This window comes from Phyllopteryx taeniolatus, chromosome 20 (assembly GCF_024500385.1).
Source record: "Phyllopteryx taeniolatus isolate TA_2022b chromosome 20, UOR_Ptae_1.2, whole genome shotgun sequence".
NCBI lineage: Eukaryota > Metazoa > Chordata > Actinopteri > Syngnathiformes > Syngnathidae > Phyllopteryx > Phyllopteryx taeniolatus.
Window position 1 is genome coordinate 538,324 of NC_084521.1, and position 13,190 is coordinate 551,513.

Here is a 13,190-nt window from a genome sequence, read left to right on the forward strand (position 1 = left end):
ACATCATCCACTACAAGTGACTGACTGTCATTACCAAACCTGCAATTAGTTCCACGCATGGGGACATCGTTGAGTCCTCTTTGGTCGCCCCGCCTCATCTCGGGGGTTTATAAATTGAAAAAGAGCACTTCTTCTGACTTGAAGACTGAAGCTTCACGTTGAAAAAGAACATAATGGATGCAGAACATGACATCGCCGTCATCGGGATTGGGTGCAACTTCCCTGGAGGTACATTGACTGTTTTTTTCTCCTCTGTTTTACTGCAAAGGTAATGAAACTTCCCCAAGGTGGAGCTTGTGTCTTATGTAATTTACAACTTCAGCTATTTTAGATGTATGACTATTATTCTGTTTCCATCAAACTGTACCTTTTGGCTAAATTGTGTCCATTTTTGGCCAATTGCCATTTTTGGAAAACAAAAACAAATTCAACAAACAAGAACTTTTGTGGATTACCATGACCTATAGCACTGATATTCAACACAGACAAAGAAAAAGCACCGTTTATAGCAAGCACATTGGTGGTGTTTTTATTGATGTTACAAGTTAAAAGCGAATTTGGCAATCCTGCTGTTAGGTTAATGTTTTTTTAATTCCTTCGAATCATACAATTTGGTTAGATTGGGTTTCATTATAGACATGCAATTGTATTTATTTATTTGTTTGCTTTTTTTGTTTTTTTTCCTGTGAGTTTACATCATTTATCGATTTTTAGACAAGTGAACAATTTCATGTAATGTTCTTGAAGAGGCATTTAATGGCTTAACTGCATTCCAGTGGAGCAAATGAATAACACAATTTCGATTTTAAGAAGTGGAGATAAGAATTAAATTTTTGTTGAAGAAGTGGAAGATCCCTTTTGCTGACTGTATGTAGAAAGACTAGTACTACAGTATTAGCAATATGATGAAAGGTGGTACTGAAAATACGTCATACAATGTCATTTTTGAGGTTTTACAAAGTGCACATTGTGCAGACAAACTCCAATTTGGAAGTGTTACAAAATAAAAACGATTGGGTATTTTCAGAATCAGAATCATCTTTATTTGCCAAGTATGTCCAAAAAAAAACCACACAAGGAATTTTATACTAATGTCTAGAAGGGATGCTAGTTAAAAACGGTGGTAGTAAAATCCCATCATCAGGGCTGAAGTGCATTTACATGCTTTAACTGTGGTCACCGTGGTTTTTAGGTGAAGGCTTGGATCATTTTTGGAGGGTTCTGTTGGAGGGGCAAAACTGCGTTGTGGATATTCCAGCCGAGAGGTTTGACAGAGAATCCTGGTACGATCCCGATGACAGCAAACCTGGAAAGACGCAAACCACCAAAGCTGCTCTTATAGATGGGTAAGAGGGATTACTTCGCTTTTTTTTATTGTCATAATCGGTGAATTTATATACTTTTTAGAATGACAAAATATCTGTCATATGTATAACTCTATTTAATCATTTTCATTACCGTGAGTCTTCATTGCTGATTGGCTGAGAGAAATCTCTGAATTCCTATTTATTTATTTGTTTTTATTGGTGTGACGTCCACTTTGACCATGTGTGAAAATAATCTTTGATTTACATATTACGGATTCTGCTTAATCCTAGATTAACGGATTAATCCTTTATTTTCATTTTTGTGTTTTGGTAATAGATTCCTTTGAGCGTGACGTTACATATTCATTGTGCACCAGATGTAACACAATGCTAATTTCCATTTGTAGTCTCATATGGGAAACAAAATTACATAACCCCAATTCAAAGAAACAATATCCATCCAAAACAGTTCTGTAACATCGTCATAATATGCGTAGACTATATACATCAAATAGAATGGTCAAAACTGATGTATTAATTTGCCGCCATCTTGTGGCATTTAGAGGCAGTTTATAAAGTCAAATGATGACCGACGGTGTCCTTTGCAGGGTGAACGAGTTCGATACCAATTTTTTTGGCATGGCCGAGGCAGAGGCGGACGTCATGGACCCTCAGCACAAACTGCTCCTTCAGTGCACCTTCAGGGCCTTGGAGGACGCCGGCATCCCCATGGAGCGCATCAGTGGAAGCGCAACCGGAGTTTATATAGGTGATCACGTAAACTACTTCATAAGACCACACTCAGATAGAAAGTGTGTGCATTTCTCACATTTGTATGAGGTATTTTCATGGGAAAACAGGAGACATGAACCTTGGCTATTGCAAAGTTGCCAGTGTACAGCTTTATAAGTAAATTGACTGTACCATCAAAATTCCTCAGCGCCCAGTCATCAACTCGTTCACTGGCAGCCCATTTTGCCAGCCGTTTTTGAGTCTTTTGACTGATCACTAAAGACACACACAATATTGTGTTCTGTAACAATATCAACATCCAACCTACCAAAAGAAAGCATTGATTTCACCAAAAAAAGGGTTGTTTCTAACCTTTTCTGTTTTTCAGTAATCAGCAGTAGAACGTGGGTTGGTTGCTTTTGTTTTTGTGACACCTCAAACCATAAAAGAATAAAAACAAAACTGAGAAAGTGCTTTAGATAGCAAAATGCTCCTTTATGTACAGATGGATGCTATCGCTCTCACTCATATTCTGGTCACTGGAAGTTTCATTTCGGCAGGCAAGAGCTTCGTCTAATTGAAAAGAAAAACAGTGCTTTGCCGCCATCTTGTGGCCATATACGGTGTGCTCCCTTTTGTGAAATACTATCGATAACTTGACTCATCCCGTGAAGTAATTGTAATTTGCCACAGCAGCAACTTTCACACGCATACACTCGCATAATAATACATGAGACGGAAAATACATGAGCACAACTTGACAACAGGCCTGACTGCGTTGCAGGTCTAATGAACCGAGACTACGAGATGCTCCGAAGCCACAGCCCCGCCTCAATCAGTCACTACAATGCCACGGGGACGGCCACGAGCCTGGCAGCCAACAGGATCTCCTTCGTCTTCAATCTCACGGCTCCCTCCTTTGCCGTGGACAGTGCCTGTTCCTCCTCCCTGGTGGCTCTGCACATAGCCTGTCAGGCAATAAGACAAGGTATATATTGACTTCGTTATATTTGTACAGTGGTGTCTTGAGATACAAGTCTTGAGACTTACAAGTTTGGGGTTTACTGTCAAACTAACATTAATACAAAGACAATTATGTACACATCGTGTATACAAAACGGCCCCATAACTTTGCCTTCCACAATTCAAAACGGCATAGACAGGCTTACGAACAGCATCCGTAGTCTCAGTGTGATGAACCTTTCAGCGAAAAACAGTAGCAGCACATGTAGACAGACAATATAACAATACAAACTGATTCAGCCTCTGTGACAAATGGCTAACATTGCTGCAGTTGACTGAGTCACTTCCAGTAGTTGTGAAAGTCTTTGTTTGTGTCTTCAAGACTGTGTTATACTGCCCCCGGTGGTCAAGTCATGCACATCAGATAGAGTCACAATGAATTTTGATACACAAACTGTTTAACAGGCGGCATGGTGGACGACTGGTTAGAGTGTCAGCCTCACAGTTCTGAGGACCCGGGGTTCAATCCCCGGCCCCGCCTGTGTGGAGTTTGCATGTTTTCCCAGGTGCCTGCGTGGGTTTTCTCCGGGCACTCCGGTTTCCTCCCACATCCCAAAAACATGCATTAATCGGAGACTCTAAAATTGCCAGTAGGTGTGACTGTGAGTGCGAATGGTTGTTTGTTTGTATGCGCCCTGCGATTGGCTGGCAACCAGTTCAGGGTGTACCCCGCCTCCTGCCCGATGACAGCTGGGATAGGCTCCAGCACGCCTGCGACCCTAGTGAGGAGAAGCGGCTCAGAAAATGGATGGATGGAAACTGTTTAACATTAATTTTGTTGTTATTACTATATGTTTTATGAAGTCCAATGTTACAGTGTTGTCTTCCTTATTGAAAAACGTTACCATTTTTTTTTGTTTGTTATTGCTTTGGCACCATCTCGTGACATCCTGGTGCCAAGAAACGTTTATGTTGAAGTGAGTGGCGGAGCTTCATTTACACAGTCCTGTCTAATTGAAAAGTAGTGCTTTGCCGTCAACTGTGGCTTCGCCTAGACAAATCCATTCAGCAAAGTAAAACTCCCACGTCTACATCACTGACAGTAAATGCAACAATCGAAGTACAGAAATACCTGGCAGAACCAAACATAGACAGACAGGAGGACCCACTGCAGTACTGGAGAAAGCAAATCAATTCTTATTCACACTGGCTGTCATGTACCGTTCCACTCAAGCTTCATCTGTGCCTTGTGAGAGCATCTTTTTCAAAGCAGGAGAAATCCTCACAAAAAAGCGGAACCGCCTTAGTCCTGGCTCTTTAGAGAAATTACTTTTTTTAAATAAAAAACAATGAAAGATATTGGGGTTTTAATTCTCTTTATTTAATAACAAGCACTACTACAAGTAACAAAAGTGCATTCCTATTTCTATTACTGTGACTCACTGTGGTCCTATCATTGTTTTGTAGGTGGCAACTAGATTGTAGTACATTTTATTGACCTCTTGATGGCGCCATATAGTAAATGATTCCTAATGAAGCGTCGGTACATGTGCCGGCAGGGTTGACTGAAACTATCGATGCTTCATGGGGCTTCATCTCACCATCACTACTTTTTTTTTTTTTTTATACTTTAACTTAAGAAGTCAAATGAATCAGTGTTTCTGCTTTTACCAGTGTCTGTTGTTGAGTGATTACTTTAGAGTGAGTCAGTATTTTTTTCCACCCGTCTGACCAGGGGACTGCGAGATGGCGCTGTTCGGCGGCGTCAACTGCATCTTGGAGCCCCGAGTGTTTGTGGCCCTCAGCAAGGCCGGGATGATCTCGCCCGAAGGCACCAGCAAGCCCTTCTCCGGCCGGGCAGACGGCTACGGCAGAGGCGAGGGTTGCGGGGTCATTCTCCTTAAACCGCTCAAAAATGTGAGTTTTGAAAACGGTCCCTTTTGCGTTGCGGATATAGCTACTGTTAAGACTTTCTGTCGATGTTCTCAGACGGTGCTTCACTTACAGACATCCTAAAAACGAGATCAAATAAACTAATTAACATTTCAAAGATCACAGCAAAGTACAAAGAAGCCCATGAACACAATTAAAGACAAAACAATGGGTAACTGCAGTGCTGCTGGTATCCCTGTGTCCCCTGGTGCTCTTGGAAGGGTTAACTGTTCATTAAAAAAGAGATTGGAAAAAATTCCATCTCCAAGCACAGAGGAATAACAAATGTAAAAATGCTTTTTTTAAATTATTTTTTTATTTTTTAATATATATAAAGGGCTCAGACATTAAAAAACAATGTGTATTGGCCCACTGACCTTCTTCCGGGTGTTGGAAACAAACAATGCTGTGCCGACATAATTATCGTGCCATTGAAAACGGCCTTGTCACTCAGATGTGCGCTTGACACTTGCACCATGTCTGTGAGCCACTGGGGGGCAGCAGTTTCACCCATCCATCAATTTTCTGAACCGCTTCTCCTCACTAGGGTCACGTGCGTGCTGGAGCCTATCCCAGCTATCATCGGGCAGGAGGCGGGGTACACCCTGAACTGGTTGCCAGCCAATCGCAGGGCACATACAAACAAACAACCATTCGCAGTCACAGTCACACCTACGGGCAATTTAGAGTCTCCAATTAATGCATGTTTTTGGGATGTGGGAGGAAACCGGAGTGCCCGGAGAAAACCCACACAGGCACGGGGAGAGCATGCAAACTCCACACAGGCGGGCCGCCGCAGCAGTTTCAAGAAGGCCCAATATCATCACAGTTAAACATGACAAATCTAGATCTTCAAGAAGAAAAAAAAATTTATCCAAACGTTGGGAAATCTTAACCCAATATCAATATGCATTTTTACCATTTGGATAAATGTGCAAAATATTTACCAAAAGTTAATTATGAATACATTAGTGGCACATATCATCATTTCTGGCAAGGGTATTCTAATGCCGGCCACATAAAAGATTAAAAGCAGATCTGATTCATTCTGTAACATATCATGATTTAAGGTGATTACAACAGACTGGTGATCGAACGGACCCAGTTCCAAGGGTGCTAATCTGACATTGTAAGACTTCTACTCATCATCGTCTTTCTGTATCCAGCATTAATTAGACCTTGGATGACGGAATAATACACATGAACACAATTACGTAAATATTGTTACAGTACATTGAACTTCTTCAGTTTATCAAGAAAGCAAAAGTTAGATTCAGGACTTAGGCTCCTATCTTTTGACCATGAATAAAATGCACCCCACAGATTGATTAATTTACTGTCTTTTTATACCCTGTTTGGAGCCCAGTTCTATGTGATGTCACTTTGAAAGAGATTTGCTAATAAAAGGTGAATGGAGGCAATGGACTCCTTGAAACCAAAAAGCTTCTTCACTTTGAAATCTTAGGTGTGGAGTTTCCTTGATTGGATCTCTGGTGGGTGTGTCCCCTGGGAGTGTTCACATGAGGGTTGCTGTTAATTGTTAATAGTTGTGGCTCTCCAGTTCCTACGGCAGACTTGGGCTGAAACCGAAAAGCTCACGTTTATTTTTACATAGACTGTGTGTGTTTTCAATAACCAAGAAGAGTCCAATTGCCTCCACTCTTATGGATTACAGGGACAGAAAATGTATCTAAGAGTGTTTGGCATTGTGTTATTTTACAGGCATTACAAGACTGCAACAAAATCTGGGGTATCATCGCCAAAACGGCCGTCAACCAAGATGGACACTCGGTGTCGCCGATCACCAAGCCCTCCTTGCATCAACAAGAGGCGCTGCTGAAAGGAATATACTCCGAGCTAGACCTCGCTGATGTCCAGTACATCGAGGCTCACGGGACTGGAACCCCGGTTGGAGATCCGACAGAGGCAATGAGCATCTCAAACATCGTTGCCAAAACCAGATGCTGTGGTACAGGTACTCTACGGATCGGCTCCGTAAAGGGAAACATCGGACACACAGAATCCGCAGCAGGAGTGGCTGGACTCATCAAAGTGCTCCTCATGATGAAGCACCAGACTTTCGTTCCTTCTGTTTTCTACTCCCATGAGTGTTCTCGCATAGATGCTGAAGCTATGAGGATTAGTATTCCAACAAAAGCTGAAAGGTGGAAGACGAATGGATCGTTGAAGCGAGTCGCTGGGATTAACAGTTTTGGATTTGGAGGCACAAATGCGCACATAATTGTAAGAGAGTATAAACAACCCACATGTCCCGCACAGATCCCAAAAGATGGTCCTAGGCTTTTTGTAACATCTGCAGCCTCTGAGAAATCCTTGCTCCGATCCCTCACTGATACCCACAGTAGGCTTCTCGATGGCCAAGCGGCCAACATACAGGCGTTATCATACACCTCAGCCTGTGGACGGAGCCACGTGAAGCACAAATACCGCAAGGCGATCGTCACGTCATCCCTCTCAGATTTAAAGCATCAGCTGGCATCCTTGTCGAAAGCAAAAGTGCCGTCGACAAAGTCAAACACTGAGGTGGTGTTTGTGTTCAGTGGAAACGGTGTTGCCTTCACAGGCATGTGCAGCCAGCTCTTCAGCACCATTCCTCTTTTTAAAGACAAGGTGAGAGAGGTGGAGGTTCTCTTTCAGAAGAAGAACCAACACATCAGAATCACTCAGTGGCTTTCTGGAGAATGTGACACGCACGAACTTAGTCGGCCAGATGTTGTCCAGCCTCTGCTTTTTGCTGTTCAGGTCGCCATAGCAGCCCTCCTGAAGCACTGGGGGGTCAAACCTGACACAGTGCTGGGACACTCCTTAGGTGAGGTTGCTGCTGCTCACTGCTCAGGTCTCTTGGCTCTTGAGGATGCTGTCAAAGTGGTTTACCAACGCAGTGCGCTTCAAAGTGGGGCCACTGCTGGAAAGATGCTTGTGGTGGGCAACATACTCGTAGAAAAAGTGCTGAGAATTCTTCAGGACTTCTCAAAGAGTATTTGCGTGGCTGCCTTCAACAGCCCGCAGTCTTGCACATTGTCAGGAGATGAAGATGCTATAGATGTCCTCCATGACAAATTGAACAGGATGTATAGTGATGAGAATATCTTTCTCCATATTTTAGATGTTCCGGCAGCTTACCACAGTCAGCTAATGGATCCTATCCTTGAAGACATTCAGAGTAATTTAGATTATTTGGTCGTCAACAGCATGGAATGCAAGCTATTTTCCACTGTGACAGGAGACAAGTATGTGCATGGTGAATTTGAAACTGGTAGCTACTGGGCAAAGAACATCAGGGAACCAGTTTTGTTTGAGGGAACGCTATGTGCCATTGCGAGAGATAACCTGTCAGTGAGAAACATGGTCTTTGTGGAGATTGGACCTCGCAGGGCTCTTCAAAGGCACATCCACGAGACGCTAGGAAAGGACGTTATTGTTCTTTCCTCTGTTCAACCACAGAAAGAATATGAAACCATCTTGTCTACGGTGGGGAAACTATTCGAACTGGGTGTCAATGTGCACTGGCAGGAGCTCTACCAAGGTTATAAAACACCACCCACAGCCTTCCCAGTCTATCATTTTGACAACACAACAAAAGAGATGTACTTTGAGGATGTCAGAAAAGGAAATGATTTGTCTTCTTCTTCACCACATCCACTGCTATCTCAAGTAAGGCAGAACAACAAACTGTATGTGTGCAGTCTCACTGCAAAGACTATGCCGTATCTCTGGGAACACAAACACAATGGTGTTGCCATCGTGCCCGGCGCCTTCTATGTGGAGCTGGCTTTTGCTTCTGTGTTGGCCGATTTGAAACCGAAGAGGCCCGTGTCCTCTCTCCAGCTCAGTGTGACATTCCATAATCTGCTTAGCACTAACAATCACGAATTGAAAGTGAGGCTTGCAGAAGCTAATTGTGTCTTTACAGTAAGTTCCTCTGTCGGCACTCATGCCTCAGGTACCTTCAGGTGCACAGATGGACCGGCTGTGTTTGAGGAACCAAGTATTTGTCCGGAGAGAATCCTTAAAAGATGCAGTTTGATTGTCACGACCCAAGAATTTTACTCCATTCTTTCTAGAGCGGGATTTGAATATGGCTCTGTTTTGAAACAGCTGCACAATGTTCATTTTGGAGATGAATTTAAAGAGGCAGTGACAACAATCCATGTCCCAAAAGAACTCCTGAAGCATCTTCACGACTATTTCATCCATCCTGTGCTGTTGGACTCTTTCTTTCAAATGACCGCTGTCATAGCTGCGAGGCGTCTCTCAGCCAAGCAGGGCTTCCCCTCAGCAATTGGCAGTGTTGCCATTTCGGGACCACTGCAAGAGGAGATGTTTATCTACATGCGTGCAACTGAAGAGATGCCAAATTTCATGAAAGTGTGTGGTTGCTTCGCCACCAAAGGTGGGAAAGTACTGGTGGAACTTCAGGAGGTACAGATTACATTCTTGGGTGGTAGCTCTCAATCATTATTTTTCCACAATGAAATCGTTCCCATCACAAACAAGACGACTTGTGACAGGAAGATAAGAGCGTTAGTTTTTGCAGACGAGCTGGGCATTGCTGAGGCTCTTGGGCCATACTTGCACCCAGAGTCGTGCTCCGTGGAGGACAGAGAGCACTGGACACCTGGTGAACTTCAAGACCTTGTTCTTGGCAGCAACTTGAGAAATGTTCTCTTCATTTGGGCCGCGGAGGATCTGAGTCACTTATCAGCTCGTAGGACGCTGGACCGCTTGGTGGCCTGCTGTGAGTCATTCCGGCAGGTTGTGTTAACTTTGAAAGAGGACCAACAATCTTGCACTGTGCATGTTATAACCTACAGGTCCACAGAGAGGACGGTAGACTGTGTAAGTTCTGGTTTTGTGCTGTCTGGTATGATGAGGGCTTGTGCAGCAGAGGTACCGGGTATCTCTTTTCAGCTCATTGACCTGATGTCTCTCACTAGAATGGACATTGAGTCTCTAGTTGGTGTCATTAACACTTGTAAACAATCAGAAGTCATTGTTGGTCAAGGAAAGGTGTGGACAACAAGAATAACACCCACAGACATAGTGGACAGAGGATCATTTAAGGGTGATAAACCATCAGTAAGAGATTTTGTCCTACAGACCAGTCATCCTTACAGAGTGGAAGGCTTGACTGCTACCCCCCATAACCCGAATGACTGCACTGTCCCAGATAAATCAGTTGAGGTTCAGCTCGCAAATGTGTGTGTCCATTCGTCAGATTACTTCCCTGTGACACTCTCACACCTAAATTTTGGAAAGACGCTATATTGGACCAACCGCACGGCACACCTTCACACATTGCTGGCTCTCGACTTTAGCGGCATTGTCACAGCTGTTGGGAAAGACGTTCGCGGCCTAAGAGAGGGTGACTGCATCGCGTCAAGTTACCCGGCTGCTGCAGCGACGAGGTTTGTCATTCCGGAATCTGTGTGTTATGACACGAAGAAACTTCGATTCCTGGAGGAATGTCCAAGTATATCATTCTTCATCCTGGCATGGGAGATCCTGCAGCGCACTCTTCCCACTGTGAAACCACGACAACAGAATAAACTGACCATTATTACTCCAGACCTAGCTTCTGCATTTATGAATGTTTTAGCCTTGACGGCAAACAGGTCGGGCTGGAATGTATCCTGTTTGCAGCATTTGTCAAAGCGAGATCCAAGTCCTGATCCATGCCGAGTCTTTGTCTTCCTGCCCCCGTTTGACGACTCGTGGCAGGACTTACGTGATGATGACGGCCATGAGGGACATGCTGTCTTTGTGTGCGGAACACGCCAGTCATCCCCACGCTGGGCAAATGTGTTCCTGTTCAAGAACGACTTCCTCCACGTCCATGTGCTCCATGTGACTCATGTTCTTCAAAGAGTTTACCTTAAAGCGCAAGGTCAGACCATCTTTAAGTGGCTCATGTCACTTGGCTTTAATCAAGTGTCTCTGCCTATTAAAAGGGAGATGTTTCAGATCTCAAACACAGCAAAAGCTCAAGCTAACGAATCATATTTTGCCTCCAAGACAGTGCGGCAGGTGGTTTTAGATCAGAGAGCGCCAAACTGCCAGTTGTCAGACATTGTGCTGCTGAACAAGCCGAGACAACTCTTTAAAAAACACTGTACTTACATCGTAACTGGAGGCCTCACTGGTTTGGGTTTTGAGACGGTTAAGTTCATTGCCTGCAACGGCGGCGGTTGTATTGTAACGCTGTCCAGGCGCACGCCGACGCACGAAACATATTCTGAACTAGATCTCATCCAGAAGAGGTACAACATCACCATCATGAACGCTCAGTGTGATGTTTCTGTGTCGCAGCAGGTTGTGGAAGTCATCTCAAAAACTGAACAGAGATTGAGTTGTTATCCCATCAAAGGGGTGTTTCACAGCGCTGCGGTGCTCCACGATGCGCCCATAGAAACCATCAATGCGTCCCTGCTGCAGAAGGTACTGCAGCCCAAAGTGAGCGGAGCCTTAAATCTTCACTATGCCACGCTTCACAAGAAGCTCGACTTCTTTGTGTGCTTCTCTTCCATCTCATCGGTTGTTGGCAACGAGTTGCAGTCCAGCTATGCAGCGGCCAATTCGTTCCTTGACAAATTTTGTCTTTACCGGAGGAACCTTGGCTTGGTCGGACAGTCCATCAACTGGGGCCCTCTGAACCTCGGCCTACTGCTCAACAAGAAATGCATCCAAAAACACCTAGAGGCCAAAGGGATGATGGTCATGGATGTGGATGAGATCCACGAAGCTCTTGCCAAGGTTCTTCTCAGCAACAGACCTCAGCAGGTCGTATGCAAGTTCAACTTTAAAAACGCCTCCCTCAGGGGACGACTGTCAGCCTTGTTGGAGGCAGAGCTGAAGGACAACGGTTGCATCGAGCCCCCAGTTCTGCAGTTGTGTACCCCACATGAAAGCGTAAGAAGGATCGTCGGTGACGTTAGCAACCTTAGCGAGGACGAGCTGGATAACAACGCCACTCTGTGTGCGCTGGGTGTTGACTCCATGTTGGCTATGACACTTCAGAATAAGATATTGCAAGAGACAAATGTAAATATACCATTGGTCAGGATACTGGACCCAAACACGACAGTGGCAACTTTGGAAAGTTTGGTGATCAATAATAATGTAAGGTCATGTGATGCATGAGGAACTAGTATTTGTTTCAGAAAGATAAGAATAAAGTGAACCCCTATATATTTGCGAATTCACATATTTGGAGATTTTATTTTTTATTTTTTTTTCAGAACCTATCCTGATTTTCTCCGCAAAAATCACCGTTTTGCTATTTTTAGGTCAAGTTCCATCTTGTGGCATGTTGCACTTAAGGACCTATGTTGAAGTGAGCGGAGGAGCTTCATTTATATAAAAGTAGTTATTTGCCACCATCTTGTGGCATCTATAGGAAATTATAACCTTTTGTGTGTGTGTGTGTGTGTGGGAGGGGGGGGCGGCAATTGCTCACAATTTCACTATTCGCGCCATGGCTCAATCCCTACACTGTAAAATTTTAAATGTTACTTTTTTTTAACCAATAAAGCTCTTTATTGCTCCATCCTACCTCCGTATTCTTTCACCAACATATACTCTATCACATTCACCAGGTTCTGGAGATAAATCTCACCTGGTTGTTCCCAGGTTACGTTTGAAATATAGGAGAGAAATGGTAGTTTTATATCCTGTGTGTTTTGAAGAAATTGTACAGCACTTTTGTAAAACCTGTTGTTTTTAAATGTGCTCTATGGTTTAATCTGGATTGGAATTTATCATTGTAGGGCATAAAGCAATGAAGAATGAGTGATCAGTTATTTGATCTGATTGTCACTCACAGCTATCAGTGCAGTGCTTGTGTTGTATTGTGAAGACATCAACATATCCATGACGAGAATCAAAAGTTTTTTTTTCAGTCACATTCTTTAATGGTAATAAGTGCTGTAATTGAATTGTTTTTTTGTTTTTTTTGCAATGGGAAAAAGTATACAAACACAACTATAATACATTAATGTACACAGTGTCAGCATTTAACTAGCGTGTTTTCGAGTCCAAAGTCAGTGTCCATCACAATGAGATTAGCCGTTCAAATCGTCCATCAGAATTTTTACATGCTCAGTTAAATAATCCTCATAAAACGATAAGAATGATCACCTTCAGGACACGTGATTGATGAACATCTTTTAAAAAAAATAAAAAAATGCAAGGATGTCTCTGTTATCTGTACAGCACCTTGAGACAATTAGATAATCA

At 43.4% G+C, this 13,190-nt stretch overlaps 1 protein-coding gene across 1 annotated transcript; it reads left to right on the forward strand.

Annotated features, from left to right (window-relative positions):
• Positions 1 to 108: 108 nt before the first annotated feature.
• pks1 (polyketide synthase 1) lies at positions 109 to 12,501 on the forward strand. Its single transcript, XM_061757852.1, has 6 exons — positions 109 to 228; positions 1,193 to 1,346; positions 1,916 to 2,076; positions 2,824 to 3,027; positions 4,738 to 4,919; positions 6,657 to 12,501. Exons 1-6 carry the CDS (start codon positions 174 to 176, stop codon positions 12,093 to 12,095), a joined length of 6,195 nt encoding a protein of 2,064 aa, XP_061613836.1. The 5' UTR covers positions 109 to 173; the 3' UTR covers positions 12,096 to 12,501.
• Positions 12,502 to 13,190: the final 689 nt, after the last annotated feature.